General features: G+C 41.2%; 1 protein-coding gene across 3 annotated transcripts in view; it reads left to right on the top strand.

Moving 5' to 3' along the window:
- robo3 (roundabout, axon guidance receptor, homolog 3 (Drosophila)) overlaps nucleotides 1-16463 on the top strand; it is a 239845-nt gene that overhangs the window by 118497 nt on the left and 104885 nt on the right. For all 3 annotated transcript variants that reach the window (XM_061740241.1, XM_061740242.1, XM_061740243.1), the window contains exon 2: nucleotides 14261-14587. In XM_061740241.1, the coding sequence (XP_061596225.1) occupies nucleotides 14261-14587 (327 nt within the window). The remainder of the gene's footprint in view (nucleotides 1-14260; nucleotides 14588-16463) is intronic.

Here is a 16463-nt window from a genome sequence, read left to right as displayed (position 1 = left end):
TTTCATTGCAATGAAACTGGCCTTCTCTGTTCTTTTCTGCTCCTTCTCTAAAGATTATTCATCTCCCTCTATTCTCCAAGAGCAGACACTTTTACTGCTGTGGTCCTGGAAGTTCTGCTTAAAGATTTAAAGTTGTTAACAGCTATGTGTTGAGAGTGAAATGCAGAAGAACAGCTGGATTTCGTTGATGTACGTGAGGGTGAGCTCAGCTTAGCCTTCATTTGGTTGCTAAGCCCAAGCATGGCTTAATCTTTCTTCACCACAACTCACCAAAGAGTCATAATGAGCGCCGCTCTTGTTGTTTTGCAGGATTTTGATTTATTTCCATGTCCTTCACATTGAGATGAAAGGCATATCTCAGCCTTTCATGGTTGGAAGATCGGGGGAAATTGTGTATGTTGTCAATGTTTTTCCCTGCAGGGCTATTCCTGATGGCCCACCTGCAGTGGTGGGATGTGGCTCAAGACATCCACTTTCATTTGACAGCTTTCGTTATTTGTTCCTTTGTTTTAGATACTCTTGTGGGAGTAGATAAAAGTGGGAATAGATAATCAGTTCAGTTTTTTGGTAAATAATCACACATATCGTCTCAGACTATGGGCAACATTTTGAAGGCAGGAGTCTTCTTTGTGCTGGAACAGATAAACTATTGGTGTTTCTTTAAATGGCTTTCTTAAGGACACCATTTGAGGGTCCAGTTTGTCATCTGAGCTCCCCAGTCCATCTGAGGTATATCACTGGTGGGCGGCGGCCATCAGTTGGCAGTCCATAGTTACGTGTGAACCACACAAACAGACATCAAAGACCCTTGCTTATGTGCTGCCAAGCAATCGCTGATGGTGTCCGTCTGTCCGTCCGTCCATCCATCCATCCATCCATCCATCCATCCATCCATCCATCCATCCATCCATCCATCCATCCATCCATCCATCCATCCATCCATCCATCCATCCATCCATCCATCCATCCATCCATCCATCCATCCATCCATCCATCCATCACTTGTCCCAGATTCGGGGTCACAGAGGCAGGGGTCTAAATGGGGAGGCCCAGACCTCCCTCTAGTACTTCCAAGGAAATTCAGAGGCCTTCCAAATCCAGCAGGGAGAGATGATTTCTCCAAAGCGACTGAGCTACACTCATTCAAATACAGCCAACGACATGGGTTACTGCCATGAATAGGGAACATCCAAAAAGCAAGGGGACAAGGCTGTGAACATGCAACGAGAATTTGTAAAAACTCAATTCAGTTCATTTTGTTACATTTGCCAAAAAGATTTGTTTAGATTCAGTTACTGAGTCACTCACAGTTAATTTCTATTACCATTAAATAAAAACATTTAACTGCATAAATGAATGGATAAAAGAGACTAACTCTTTCTTTGTCAGGAGAGAAACCTCAAACATCCGTGTCCAAGGTGGAGTTGATAACCCCTAAAGTACACATACCCAGAAGTAGGACGATGTAAATATCAGTATGACTGTGTAACATCAATTAGATCAAACTCATTTTTAATGTAAGAAGGCTTCTGTCAAATTCTAAGCTATTAAGATAGTTCTGGGATTGAGACGTTCACCAAAGACCATTCAGTCACCATTAGCATCTGAGTCATCCGTGAAGTAGTAGTAGTAGTAGTAGTTTATTTGGTTGATCAGTTTCAATTGATACAATACATTGCATTTCATTTCCTTTCGTAGGAAAGAAATAATAAAAAAAGAAGTAAAAAAAAGAAGTAGGGAATAAACCGACCAAAAGGTGTAGGCTGAAGCCTAAGCTTATTTTGCCTACCCTTTTTAACTTTGTTTAATTCATAGTTGATACTAATACAACAAGGACAAACAATCTACAACAACAAAAAACAGCAAAGTAAACACATGCAAAACAAGAAGGAAGACAAACGTAAATATGACAGAAAAATCAAGTAAAAAACAAACAGAAGACGGATCTCAGAAAACAACTAAAAGAGAAAGTAAATAATCAATGCAGAATGCAGAATGAAGAAACTAATCTGTAAGATAGAATGTTTTATCGTCAGTATCAGCCAGTCAAGTCCACAACCTTCTCATCGTTAGACCAAGTGAGACATCTAAGCACATGCTACAGGCATGATTGGCTGGGGCATTTTTGTGACATTTCTTGCATGTGTTTTGTCTCCTGCATGCATCTAACGAATGTACTTCACATCCTCATGTTGTGCCACACTTTTACACATGATACTTTGTACTGAAGATGACTGCTGTGCCAGTATGACATACACGCTCCGTTGTATAACCAGCATGAGTTTTTGATGTCCGAGCTAGGGCTGTGCGATTAATCGATTTTAAATCTAAATCGGATTTATTAATCACAATCGATGTTAAAAAAGGAAAATCGGAAAATCGATTTTCCTTTTTTGCAGCTGGCTGCATTACAGACAGAGCTCGTCTAGTCATCTTTGTTTGGTCAACAAAAATTGTAAATGTTGTCACTTTACTAAACTCAAGAAGGATTTACAGTATCTTTCAATTGCACTTCCCAGTAGGGACATTTGTTTGCTATTTTTCTTTAAAAATAAAGATAAAATATTTGAAACAATTTATTCCATTGTCTTTTGTAGTTTTACCAAAAAAATCGAAATCGAAATCGTAAATCGGGTTTTCAGAGAAAAAAATCAGGATTTTATTTTTGTCCAAAATCGCCCAGCCCTAGTCCGAGCCATTGTTAGATCTGTGATCTCCAGTTGCCAACTAGTGACATGGTGCAAACGTAACAACTTCAAGAGTCCTGATTAACAAGGTTGGATGTTATCGGCTCTGAAGAGAATCGTTTTTGAAAGTTGTGTAGTGCGAATGTGGCATTAATGATGGCAGTCATGTTAGACTTATACTGTCGCAGTGATGCAGTCGGTATGGAGGTACAGCGATTTGTGCTAACATCAGGACTGAGCCATCTTCAAGGTTCTGACTTCATGGCTATTCCTGCTGATTTACTGTATGTGTCTGGCCACCATCTGGTCATTTTACCAGCTGTTTTTGTTAAATACAGCCAGAGTCTCTGAGAGACAGTTGGGGGGGCTAGCATTCCTATTTCCATCCAGAGTTGTCGAGGTGCAGAAGCTAGCATTAACAGCCTGTCACCCAAAGCAAATCACTTGTCTGGTGGAATTATGCTGACACGAACTTTCCACAGAGCTCTTTTCTCAGCTCCCTCTTATCTGTGACTGATGATGTTCCTCACTTACCAGACATATAACATTTTCATTTTGTTTAAGTTTTCTTGGGTGCCTTTTGCCTCCAGCAGCAGCAGGATGATGAGTACATCTCCAGTCACACTTTTCATACAAGATGACAGTCGCTCATCTGACCTGTGACATCTGAACACAAGATTATTTCTGGATAATTGCAGCTGAGCTATTTTAGTGTCAGAAGACGTGGAGCATCAACACATTTTTGTCAAAGTTGCTCTGAATGCAAACCTGTGTTGCTCTCAGAAAAAAAGACATGTGGCTTCTTTTACAACGCCTCTATTTTGGGACTTTTATCTTTACAATCAAGAGTTTGTTGAGTTAAGATGTCAACGGTCTGACACCCATGTAAATCAGCCATCTTCTTTATTCTGATAACATTTCAGTTTACATTTTCTGGGTGTTTCTCTGACGGCCCTGCCTCTGAGAGGGAGTAGATCTGTTTCAGGGTGGAAGTCCACTAGTGACAGAGCTGAGATAATGCTGGGGAATATGTGGGATGGGGCTGGGAGTCAGCTCGAGATGCGTCACAGCTATTGTCACTTATGTTTAATCAGTGGTCAGTCTTTGAGTGGCTAAACTGTAGTCTATAGTATCCTTTTAGCGATGTAGCGCTTAGAATATGTGGTGAACTTGACATATGAGCTGTGGGAGCTGAGAGAGAATATTCGCTCTAAAGTTGACGATAACGTGGCGTATTTTGGATTAACCTGGGTTGGTTGAAGTATGTTGCTGTTTTTATGACGTTCTCCACAGGTTCATAAAAATGGGCGTCATACGCAGAAAACTGTGGAAAACATCAAAGAGGGTTCGTCCAGCTCTTTTTCTTCAGTCCGTTTATTCTCGTTCTGGATGAGGGACCATTGCGCCTGAGCACTTTACCATCCTCGGTTATTGAAGGACTTTGTAGAAGAAGTCTCTCCTCCCTCCGGGTGGTTTGTTTCAATTTCTCTCATTCGTTTTTGTCCTGTTTTATTTTTTTTTGGTCTGCGCCATTTCTCAGGTATCATCCTCTCCTCCTTCCCATTTCTTCAGTTATAACAACTTTGAAGTTGCTTCACAAGGATTGATTCAGTACAGGCTTTTATCCTGATGGTTAAATATAATGTAAAAACAGACAGCTCTGCACGAGTCTGTTTGATGTTCCGTCTGTCAGTTCAGCTTCTCGGAGAGGAGGAGAAAGTTCACTCTGGTGGACAACTGGAGTGGAATTAATTAAAATAAATACGACCCTTTTGAGGACTATAAGAAGAAATTAGATGTTTATTTTTCTGTCTGAACTAGGGGTGGGTATTGGGAAGGACCTCACGATACGATACGCATCACGATACTTGAGCCACGATACGATACACATTGCGATATCCCGATTATGCGATATCCCGATTATTATATTCTACATAGTTCACCGAAAAATTTTAAAATGCATTACACATCTTAAAATCCAAGTTGTATATATGTACATCAGATGATAGTGATGGATCTTAAAATCCGAGTTGCACGTTCATCAGATTATAGTGACAATTCATGGGACAAACTGAGTCAAAACAATGTTTTATTATAACTATACACGCTAAAGTTACAACATATTTGTATGTTTTCATATTATTTACATCATATGAAATTAACATTAAATTTAGTATGAGGTTGCTTTAATTATGTGGCAAATGATAATAAACACAAGAAAGATGGTACTAAAACCAAGGACAGGCACAGTGATCAGTCAGTTTAGATATAAATCCATAAATAAATAAACCTCTGTTCATTATTTTTCATTTTTTAAGGACAGGCAATTGTGTTATATAAAAAATAAATTATAAAATGAAATAAAACGTAATGGGAAAAAAATCGGGGATAAAAAATATTTTAAAAAAATAAATAAAAACGATATTCAAATTTTGAATATCGATATTGAATCGGCTGGAAAGGTATCGCGATATATTGCCATATCGATATTTTTGCCCACCCCTAGTCTGAACACATCCTTTACCTGCTCTCTAAACTTAAGGAGGGACATGATTGATGGGTTAGCAAGAATAATCTGATGCACTGGAAATAGCAGGTTACTTCTAAACTCAGGGATTTACATAAGTTTTTGTCTAAATCAAGATCATGTTTGCTGACATCAGCTATAAGCAGGCCTTTCAAAAGATTTCCCAAACTGAACCGGTTCAGTCTTCTTCTGATTGTGCTGTCAGGGAATTTAACATGTTCAGTGAGGCCGGGTGGCTCTAAGATAGAGCCACCTGCTTCCGTGACCACTCCTGGTTAATTATAAGACAAGACAAAATTAACTTCAATGAATTAATGTTACAATCTGTAGAGCGTTGAACTCCAAATAGTCTGGCAATGGTTTCATAACCCTCTCCAGATTGATGTGCATTGCTGATGTCTTCCTCTTTTGGCATAATGTTAATACAAACTTGAGTGCTCCAGACCAGCAATCTGCCCAAACCCGTGTCATCTGAGGTCATATTTATCTCAGCTTAAGGCCACGTTTACACGCAGCCGGGTATTTACAAAAACGGATATTTTCCCCTCTACGTTTTCAAAAATATCCTCGTTTACACGAACCCACATGAAAACGCTGGTAACGTCATGCCAGCCAATCAGAATCCTGGAAAAGCATCAACAAATGACACGTGTAACTTCCAGTTAAGGCTGATTTATGGTTCCGTGTTACACCAACGCAGAGCCTACGGCGTAGGGTACGCGGCGACGCACACCGTACGGCGCGCATCGCCGCGTACCCTACGCCGTAGGATCTGCGTCGATTTAACGCGGGACCATAATTCATGCTTTACTTCTAAGACGGAACGAGAGTCTGAGAGAATTTAAAACAGGTAAAATAAAAGAAAATATTGACGGTGGCCAAACAAATTGTAAACACAGGTCGCACTCATGACGCTGCTGGTGACGTTTCTGTCGCATAATGTGTCGTAAATCTCCGTTTTCCTCCGTTTTCTCTGTTTAGACGCAAACGTGAAAACTGAGTTTTTGAAAATCTCCACTTTGGCCGGAGTTTTCAGAAATGATCGTTTTTGGGGGCTTTGACCTCCGTTTTCGTGTAAACGAACGGCCAAAACGCATGAAAACACCTCCGTTTTTGCCCCGTGTAAATGGGGCCTAAGACCTGATGGTGTTCAGATCGTTTTAGTTATCAAGGCGGTTTCCTCATCTTTTCTTAACGTACCCTCAGACTGACGATGTGTCTCAGGTTGTCTCCAGTATCCCTGTGGCTTTATTAGCTCTCTAGTATCTCTGACAGTTGCTGCCATCCCTGCCGTCGTACACCACACTCAGGACCTGATAGGTCCCTGGAGGGTTGAGACTGTTTCCTACTAGAAACTCCAGTAGAGTCAGGCAGTCAGACTCCAGCTGTCTACTTAACCTGATCTGAGTTCATCTTTTCAAGCCCTGTCCTTATCCGTTACATGCGTCTGCACTCGCTTTGAAGCAAGTAACCGGGGAATACTACTCATCTTAGAAATTCAAATATCCTGGAGATGTGTGCCGGGCCAGTCGAGCTCGATCATGCAGATCAGTATCACCAAACTGTCATATTGATGTTCAGCCTGCAGCTGCACAAAAGAAGCTTAAGCAGAGGTCACCATCGTCTTCGTATAGATTCAGATGCCCGCAATAATCTCGGATGCGATGACAGTTTTCTGCATTTCCTCAACCGAGCGAGGCATCTGTGTGACATCCCAAATGAAAATGGTAGTGTTTCCACTTGTGGAAGACAGCAGCAGAAAGATAGTTTTCAGAAAGCCTTGGTTTCCCTGGAAGGCAGGAATGTCATTGATCAGAGCTGGTGTTCACTGGTTCCTGCTTCCATGCTATCATGATGTTTAGTCCTGTTCTCCTCTATAGTTTCATGATCTTTAAAAGCCTTTTGATTTACATTTTCTACCTGAGTTGTTCCAACCAGCATGTTCTGTAAAATGTATGAGTCGGCTCTTAAAAACTGACCTGCTAAAGTCCCATCTACCGAGGTTGCTTTCAACTCTGATACGTGCAATAGGCTGCCGCCTCTTTTCAGCTGCCAGGCCCTGAAGAGGGAGAGGCACTTAATGAAATGACCGCTGTGTTCATCTTTTATTCTCCAGGAGAGCTCACTTTCATCAATTTTCTCTTTTGCTTAAGTGGTTCATATGTGTGGAGTTACACTGTTGTGATTCCACATAAAGTAATGAAGGTTTGGGGTTTTTATGCAGAACAAGTTTGGGGTCCATTTGTGAAAATGGATACTGAGTGTTTAAATGCAACCCAGCCAGCATGTCCACGTGGCCGACTTAGGTACAGAGTGGGCTTGAGCTTGAAATGGGCCAGTGGCATGTGGTTTCAGCAACATGGGCCACGAATAGGAAGCCTGCGTGCCAAACATGGGTTCCATGAGGGATACAAGTGGATTAAACGGGCATGGGCAAAACATTTAACCAGTCGAACCCTGCCTAAAAACTAGGCAGAGTCCACTCGGAGAAGAGCTGTTCCAGTTCCAGCAGCATCAGAAATACTCGCCGGTTCTGCTGAAAAAAGGGTACCGTACCTGCGAGTATTTCCATCGGTCCACCAAGTGATGCCGCATAATTTTGACAAACAGAGGCCCCGTTTACACGGGGCAAAAACGGAGGCGTTTTCATGCGTTTTGGCCGTTCGTTTACACGAAAACGGAGGTCAAAGCCCCCAAAAGCGATCATTTCTGAAAACTCCGGCCAAAGTGGAGATTTTCAAAAACTCCGTTTTCACGTTTGCGTCTAAACAGAGAAAACGGAGGAAAACGGAGATTTACGTCACATTATGCGACAGAAACGTCACCAGCAGTGTCATGAGTGCGACCTGTGTTTACAATTTGTTTGGCCACCGTCAATATTTTCTTTTATTTTACCTGTTTTAAATTCTCTCAGACTCTCGTTCCGTCTTGGAAGTAAAGCCTGAATTATGGTCCTGTGTTAAATCGATGCAGAGCCTACGGCGTAAGGTACGCGGCGATGCGCGCCGTACGGTGCGTGTCGCCGCGTAACCTACGCCGTAGGCTCTGCGTTGGTGTAACGCGGAACCATAAATCAGCCTTAACTGGAAGTTACACGTGTCATTTGTTGATGTTTTTTCCAGGATTCTGATTGGCTGGCATGACGTTACCACCGTTTTCATGCGAGTCTGTGTAAACGAGGATATTTTTGAAAACGGAGAGGGGAAAATATCTGTTTTTGTAAATACCCGGCTACGTGTAAACGTGGCCAGAGTCCCGTAGCTCGTCAGTGGCTAAAAGCCAGCACAGGGAGTGACGCGGTACTGCTTTGCACCTTCTTGTTTTAAGTCAGCAGATGGAGAAGAGGTGTCATGTGGGCTGTCAGACGGATCTAGCTGTCTAGCATCAGTACAAAGTCTGCAGCTGGCATCACATCAGTATCTGTAGCGGCCAGGACCCGAAGCCCAGGTTTTAGTATTGTACTGGCAGAGAAAAATAGGGACTGAAACATCTCTAACTCAGAGTCCACATGGATCTACGCAGGCAGGACCACCGTGGAACCTGCTGATGTTCGTTTCCCTTTCAAACATTTCGGGAGCTTGAAATGCTCGGCAGCGCCCCGACTCGTCATCTCAGAGGAAGTCAGAGAAACCATGATGAAGCATGAGACGACTAACTAAAACTATTACTGTTAGGGTTTTTTTATTTGACTGTTAAGTGTACTTAAGCAGGGAATATCAGGCCACGTTTACACGTAGACGGGTATTTACAAAAATGGATATTTTCCCCTCTACGTTTTCAAAAATATCCTCGTTTACACGGACCCACATGAAAACGCTGTTAACGTCATGCCAGCCAATCAGAATCCTGGAAAAAACATCAACAAATGACACGTGTAACTTCCAGTTAAGGCTGATTTAGGGTCCGCGTTACACCAACGCAGAGCCTACGGCGTAGGGTACGCGGCGACGCACACCGTACGGCGCGCATCGCCGCGTACCCTACGCCGTAGGATCTGCGTCGATTTAACGCGGGACCATAATTCAGGCTTTACTTCCAAGACGGAACAAGAGTCTGAGAGAATTTAAAACAGGTAAAATACAAGAAAATATTGACGGTGGCCAAACAAATTGTAAACACAGGTCGCATTCATGACGCTGCTGGTGACGTTTCTGTCGCATAATGTGACGTAAATCTCAGTTTTCCTCCGTTTTCTCTGTTTAGACGCAAACGTGAAAACTGAGTTTTTGAAAATCTCCACTTTGGCCGGAGTTTTCAGAAATGATCGTTTTTGGGGGGCTTTGACCTCCGTTTTCGTGTAAACGAACAGCCAAAACGCATGAAAACGCCTCCGTTTTTGCCCCGTGTAAACGGGGCCTCAGTATGGATCATATTGTTTCTGTACTTGTAAATGTATATTGTTATGTCTGTTTGTTATGTGTGGACCCCAGGAAGAGTAGCTGATGTACTTTATCAGCTAATGGGGATCCTAATAAATTCATAAAAAAACAAAAAAAAAACACTTCTGACATGTTATAAATGAGAAATGAAAACATTCATCAGTAATAGAAATAATTCCCTGCAGCTGCTTCTTTTTTAATATATTCATATTTATTTCAACTCGTTGTTGTGATAAAACCTTTTTGTGAAAAACATCATAACACATGTTATTGGAGTCCCAGTAACATGGTGTTGAGACCGCGAGAGTCAGCAAATCAGAGATTTAGTTGTTATGAAATCACACAACTGGGAGCTTTATTTTGAGATCAAATCTCTTCTATTGAGAGGGACACAAGTTATTATCAGACCTCATCACTGATTCTCCTTCGTTAGCTCACAATAAAAGGTGATCTGATCTTCATCAAAGTCATAGTAATGGAAAAACACAATGTTCTTAAGCTCATAACAGACTAAATATTATTATTTCTGGCTCTTTCCTAAACACACCCATCAAAAATAAACAGTACTGGAGGAAGAAGTCAGTTTCTCATTGTAATTATTTATTTGAATTATGATACAGAATTGCTCCAATAGTTGGATGTCCGGTGTGAACGGCTCTGAGATCATGCTGAAGCCTCTCTGTGGGGTTCAGGTCTGGACTCTGACTGGACCACTGGGGGATTTTCTGATTCCTGTCTGTGGATTTACTCCCATGTTTACCCTCATTGTCCTGCTGCGTCAGCCAGCTCCTACTAAGCTTCAGTTGCAGACTCGTAGGACAGACACCCTGACATTATCCTGGAGGAGATTCTGATGAACTTGGGAATTCGTTCCCACCTCAGTGGTCCGGACTCTTAGGCATCGAAGCAAACCCAAGTCATGATGGTTCCTCCACTACATCACCGTTGGGTTGATGTTTGATGTGGGTTACCTGTGTCCTTCCTCCTTGGTTTGTACATACAACAGAGTATTCTTCTTCAACAACTAGGGCTGTTCGATTTTCCCCAAAAATAAAATCTCAATTTTTTTCTCTCAAAATCCGATTTTCGATTACGATTACAATTATTTTGTGAATTGACAAAAGGCAAAGAAATGATTTCAAATATGCTGTTTTTTTATTGAACATTTGCCCCATTGTGCTTTACGTGCAAACTTTGCTCTTATTAAACCAAAAATGAATGAATAAAGTGCAAAACTCTGTAAAATAAGTTGAAAAAAAGTTTTAAAAAATATAATAAAATATAAAGTTTTATCTCTGAAAAAAAAATCAGCAAATCAGCACTTGCAAACATACAGTAAGTTATATTTCCAATTAAATAAAACAAGACATTTTCTAATTAAACTAAACTGGGTCTTTGCATGCTAAATAATAATGCAACCCATGAAGGAGGTAGAGGTGTGTAATGTCAGTCATTACATTTGCTATTCACATTTGCAAGTTTTTTGCAAGGAACACAAGCCGGTCTACCCGGTGGCATGTTCCAACGCCCCCTCCTACACTAAAGAGCCTCTCCCATGGGGCACTTGTCGCAGGTATTGAGAGGTATTTCCATCAATCATTAATATGTGTGCAGACAAGGTAAAAAAAAAAATTAAATAAAAAAAAAAAAAAAGTGAAAAATCGAGTTTACGATTTTCACGTTTTAACATCGTTCTAATTACATAATCGCGATTATGATTTAAAATCGATTAATCGAACAGCCCTATCAACAACTCAACTTTTCTTTCTCCAGTTAACAAAACGTTTTTCTTGTTGAGTTGTGGATCAGGAAGCAGGTCTTTGGCAAACTTCAGGTGTTTGCCAAACACAAAACGTGGCTTTTGTAGAGCACCAGATTCCTCTTTGGTTTTCTTCCATGTTCACCCTGCCTGTTCAGTAGCTTCTGTATGGAGGTGGACTCATGAACAGAGATGTTGATGTCTTCAAACCTTTAGCTGTTCTTTCTGGGTTCCTATTGACTTCGTTGAGGATTCCTTGTTGAGTCCTCTTGGGAGGATGTCTCCTTCTAGGAAGAGTAGTCTCAGAACTCAACTGACTCCATTTCTAGACTGTTTAACTGTGGACTGGTGGATGATAAACACTCTGAGGTTACCTTTAACTCTTCCCACACTTCTGCAAATGAATTGCTCTTGATCGTATGTCTTCAGACATCTGCTTTCAGTGGGGCATACTTCCCATCAGATACTTTCTAACACCAGACCATGACTGTTTGAGTGTCTTTTATTAATCAAAGTACTGTATATCTGACCCCAGCTAGGGTTTGCTTTAGTTAATGGGTTCACTAAGTGTTTGATGGGTGCGTTTAATAAATACATTCGAAATTTTAATTGTTTGGATGTTTAAAATTCATGTAAATTAAGAAAACCAGTTGGTAAACATACTTTCTTTTTTGCAGATATTGTTATTTTACTTTGTGAAATATGTTAGAAACTGGTACGAGGAAGAAGATTGAAAAAGAAATGGGATTTTTGTGGTGTTACCATCAGTAACATATAACCCCTAAACGTCTTAACTGTATGTGGTGATGTCTTAGTGCTTGAAAGCCAGAGCGGCTGCTGTCTGACTAACTTCAATGCCTCTAAAGGAATCTGAATCATTTCCTTTCATTAGAACTTCCTATTCTTCCATCTTTGTGCGTGTCAGTGCATCGAGAGCAGAGCCACCAGAGCCATCAGAGCCATCAGACACGACTCAACATCCCCGTCACTAAGACGCACTTAAATTGAGATCTTAATCCCTCAAGACTTTGTAGAGGATTTGTGGGTTGGAGGGCAGGAATTTTGACTGTTTTTCTTATCATCTGCCATCAGGAAAGTCAGAGCCTTTGAACTCTTTCACAGCCATGCACTTGGGGGATTAACCGATACGAGCAAGTCTGGCCTGTCAGCAACATACTTGAGAGGAAGCGTTTTAGAATCGAACAGGTTGGAGATTGATCAGTATTGACAGAAACATTCCTGTTACTTTAGATCTTTGCTTGTAGCTCTCCTCACTGTGGTGGGACGTCATGTAAATGCACCTCTCAACAACAGCAGTTGTGCTATGAGGTCATTCTGTTGATCCCCTCTTTATTCTGCCTCCACTCTCCAGCAGTGCATTCACAGTGACCGCACAAAGGTGCAATATTTACTCTACAATTTGTGCAACACAAACAGTCAGAGTGAGTTAGAATCAGACACTTTTCCACACTGGAAGTGAACATAGCACACTTTTTACCACCAGAACGGCCCTGTTGCAGAAATCAAAGGCCGACGAGAGCCGTAACAGAGCCGGCAAAATAAAATGTTGTCATTTCACACCACACAAGGGTGGTAAAAGGCAAATATTAGAGGTGGCCCAGATAGCATTTTATTGACTCCGGAGCTTCAGTAGCACATGAAGAATGAAGGTCAAGAGCTTTGTGGGATGACAAAATGATATTTTACAGTGGTTACAGTGGCTGTTCATGAGCGCAATGGAGCAATATATGCTCCCAAGCACAGATTTATATATATATATATATATATATATATATATATATATATATATATATATATATATATATATATATATATATATATATATATATATATATATATAATATAATATAATTAATTGTGTATAAACACATATCCCCTTAAACTTTTATTTATCTTCCTCATATTTGCACAAACAGTCAGACTACTTCTCTGAGTAATTTTTCTGAAAATACATGACATCATGCAGTGCTATTAATCATTTCAAGACTCTGACATTGCAAACTGTTTTCTGTTTAAAAACAGTGTGGCTTCCTAGTAGTGTCACATAATGAGACAAATGACAAATACAGTCATCCATGTGACAACAATCATCTGGAGAACAAAGCTGAAAGCTCCTGCTGTCATTGTTTCATTTGCTCACCAGGGTGAAGTTCGACGACACTCGAGTTTGTCTTATTGGTTTTCATACGTAATTACAGCAGCAACACGCTTCCTTTCTGATTGGAGAAAGAAAGATGGGGAGCTTTTCAACACCACATCCGTCTTCTTTTGAGAAAATCACTGCATTTACAATCATTCGAGCGAAGAGCATTTTTTTCCACCAAGCATACATGCACACAACCTTTTTAATTAGTGATGCAATCTGCAGAATATTGCTTCCATAGTGAAGTAAGGAGTAAGCCAACCGGTATTTGAAAGTAGTATTTCTGTAGCTCAACCTACTTTCCTCCGAACGGGTGCTCAGCGAGGTTGGACTTCTATCATGCTTCGCCTCCTCTCCCAGCAAATTTGGATATCGTTTTATAGATGCAGAATTTAGAGCATGTAATTTCATGTGTCCTTTTGATTTATACTTTGAATGCAACAGTGGTGCAAATACATTTAATGCTTATTTCACACAGCAATGCTGTCAGTGATAAAATTATGTGTTGTTCTGCATCCATCCGTGTGCCTAACTGGAGAGGTTTAGAAATGGGGCATCTAAATGAGTGTTTCTAAGCTGTGTCACTTTCTGCTTATTGAATCATGCACCTACTAAAAAGACTGCTCAACGACCTGGAACCAGCGATATGACAGTTAAAGATCATTCTGAACCTTTTAAAATCAGCAAGAAAACATGTGTGCTATGAAAAAATCCTGATAGGCTTCTTCTCCCTGTGTCGTGTAGGATCTCGACCCAGGCTGGAGGATGCAGCCCCTCGGGTTGTAGAACATCCATCTGATCTGATTGTGTCCAAGGGAGAGCCGGCCACGCTCAACTGCAAGGCCGAGGGCAGGCCCACTCCCATCATTGAGTGGTACAAAGATGGCGAGCGGGTTGAGACGGATCGAGAGGATCCTCGGTCCCATCGGATGCTATTACCCAGCGGCTCCCTCTTTTTCCTGCGAATTGTTCACGGACGGCGAAGCAAGCCAGATGAAGGCGTGTACGTGTGCGTGGCGCGGAACTACCTGGGAGAGGCAGTTAGTCGCAATGCATCGCTGGAAGTAGCAAGTAAGTGTTGGGTTTTTCTCTCTGAGGTACATAAGCACATATCACACAAGCAGGGGCTCGTCGTCATCAGAGGCGCTGACCACCACCACGACCCTGGGGACCAAACTCAATTTTGCATATTCAATGTATACAATGTTTAACTTAGAATTAAAATGCAGATTAAAACACTTTACGTCATATAAATTAACAAATAGGTGACTACGGAGTGTTCTGCTCATATAGCCCAGTATTCGGTGTTTATTGTTTATTAAAAAGGATCCCCATTAGCTGACGCCAAAACGACAGCTAGTCTTCCTGGGGTCCAAACGTTAACATACAAACTCAAACATTACAGAGTCAATTCATAGAAATACAATTCTAAATAGAATCACAAATAACAAATCACAAATAAAAACAAGAAACAACATCATACATATCATGTAAACTATAGTGATGTCAATAAATACATTCTTAGTTTCTGTTTAAAACTAACCTTTCTTTTAATGTCACGGATTTCACCTGGAAGACTGTTCCAATGTGTAACTGATCTGTAAAACACTGTCCTCCTCATAGATTCAGACCTAGGTAAGGGTAATGTTATCTGACCACTATTGGCCCTCCGAGTGTTGTATGAATGAGTGTCTGAACAGTAAGTTATTTTATTATAAAGAAATGTAGGAATTTGAGTGTTAATGATGCTATGGAAATATGTAAGCACAATAGCAGTTAGCCTATCCTCAACCCTGTGTGTGTACAGCATACTAGTGGGTTTATTAGTTCTTAGGATGCCAGTTTACAGAGAACCATCTCAATCAATGGATGGGGCTCAGTTTTAACTTGAGCCAGATTAAAAACATGATGTGGCTCAGATTTTTAGATTTTTCTAACATTGTTTTATCTATGAATGAAGACATTTTTAAATATACATGATATCATGTACTTTGTCACTTCAGCATCTGTCAACTGAATCGGTCTGCAAACGGGCTCCAATCTCAACCCGCTCGTACTTATTATTTGATTAGATCTGGTTAACTATTCCCTGCAGGGTTTAGCGAGCCTGGCCAGTCACCGCCAGTCACTCTGGGAAGATTCTCTCTCATGAAATGGGTCTGGTTCCCCTCCCATTCACAGCCATTCCTCCCGGTACAGAACATACCAAACCAATGGAGGAGATGACTCATACGGGACTGTCCAAGAGCAACTTCTCACAGCAAACTAGATAGGTGCAGAACCTTGGATCAACACGTTTTTACTGTAGAACCAACAACAGTCGTTCACCGGCGTTCCTACTCCGCTGCAGACATTTTTTATGTCTTTACTACTACTACTACTCCTACTACTGGCCCTAACACATTAGAGTTTACACCAGGGGTTTTCAATTCCGGTCCTCGGGCCTCCCTGCCCTGCATGTTTTAGAAGTTGCCTTGCATCAACACTCAAGGTCTGTACATCTCTGTTGATGACACAGCTCCTTGTATCACGATGTGCTGAAGCAGAGTAATATGTAAAACATGCAAGGCAGGGGGGGCAGAGGACTGGAAATGAAAACCCCTGGTTTACACTAACTAGAGGCTTTACTCAACACAAACGTTTTAAGTTTGGTTTTAAAGGTGGAGGTGGTCCTCCAGATCTACATTTGGATACTCTAGGAACTACGAGTAAACCTGCACTTTGAGAGCGGAGAACTCTATAAGGAACTATTAGGTCTTGCAAATATCGCAGAGCTAAGCCGCTTTGGGCTTTATACACAAGTAACATTTTGAATTGGATTCTGAGTTTTACAGGGAGCCAATGGAGGGAGGCTAACACTGGAGAGACTTGGTCTCTCTTGCTGATTCCTGTACTGTTGAATTTTGGATCTGCTGGAGGATATTCAGAGAATTACTTGGACATCCTG

The sequence above is a fragment of the Cololabis saira genome, chromosome 14 (assembly GCF_033807715.1).
Source record: "Cololabis saira isolate AMF1-May2022 chromosome 14, fColSai1.1, whole genome shotgun sequence".
In the NCBI taxonomy this organism is placed as follows: domain Eukaryota; kingdom Metazoa; phylum Chordata; class Actinopteri; order Beloniformes; family Belonidae; genus Cololabis; species Cololabis saira.
The sequence above is the reverse complement of the archived record's forward strand: the minus strand, read 5'-3'. Positions and strand labels throughout refer to the sequence as shown.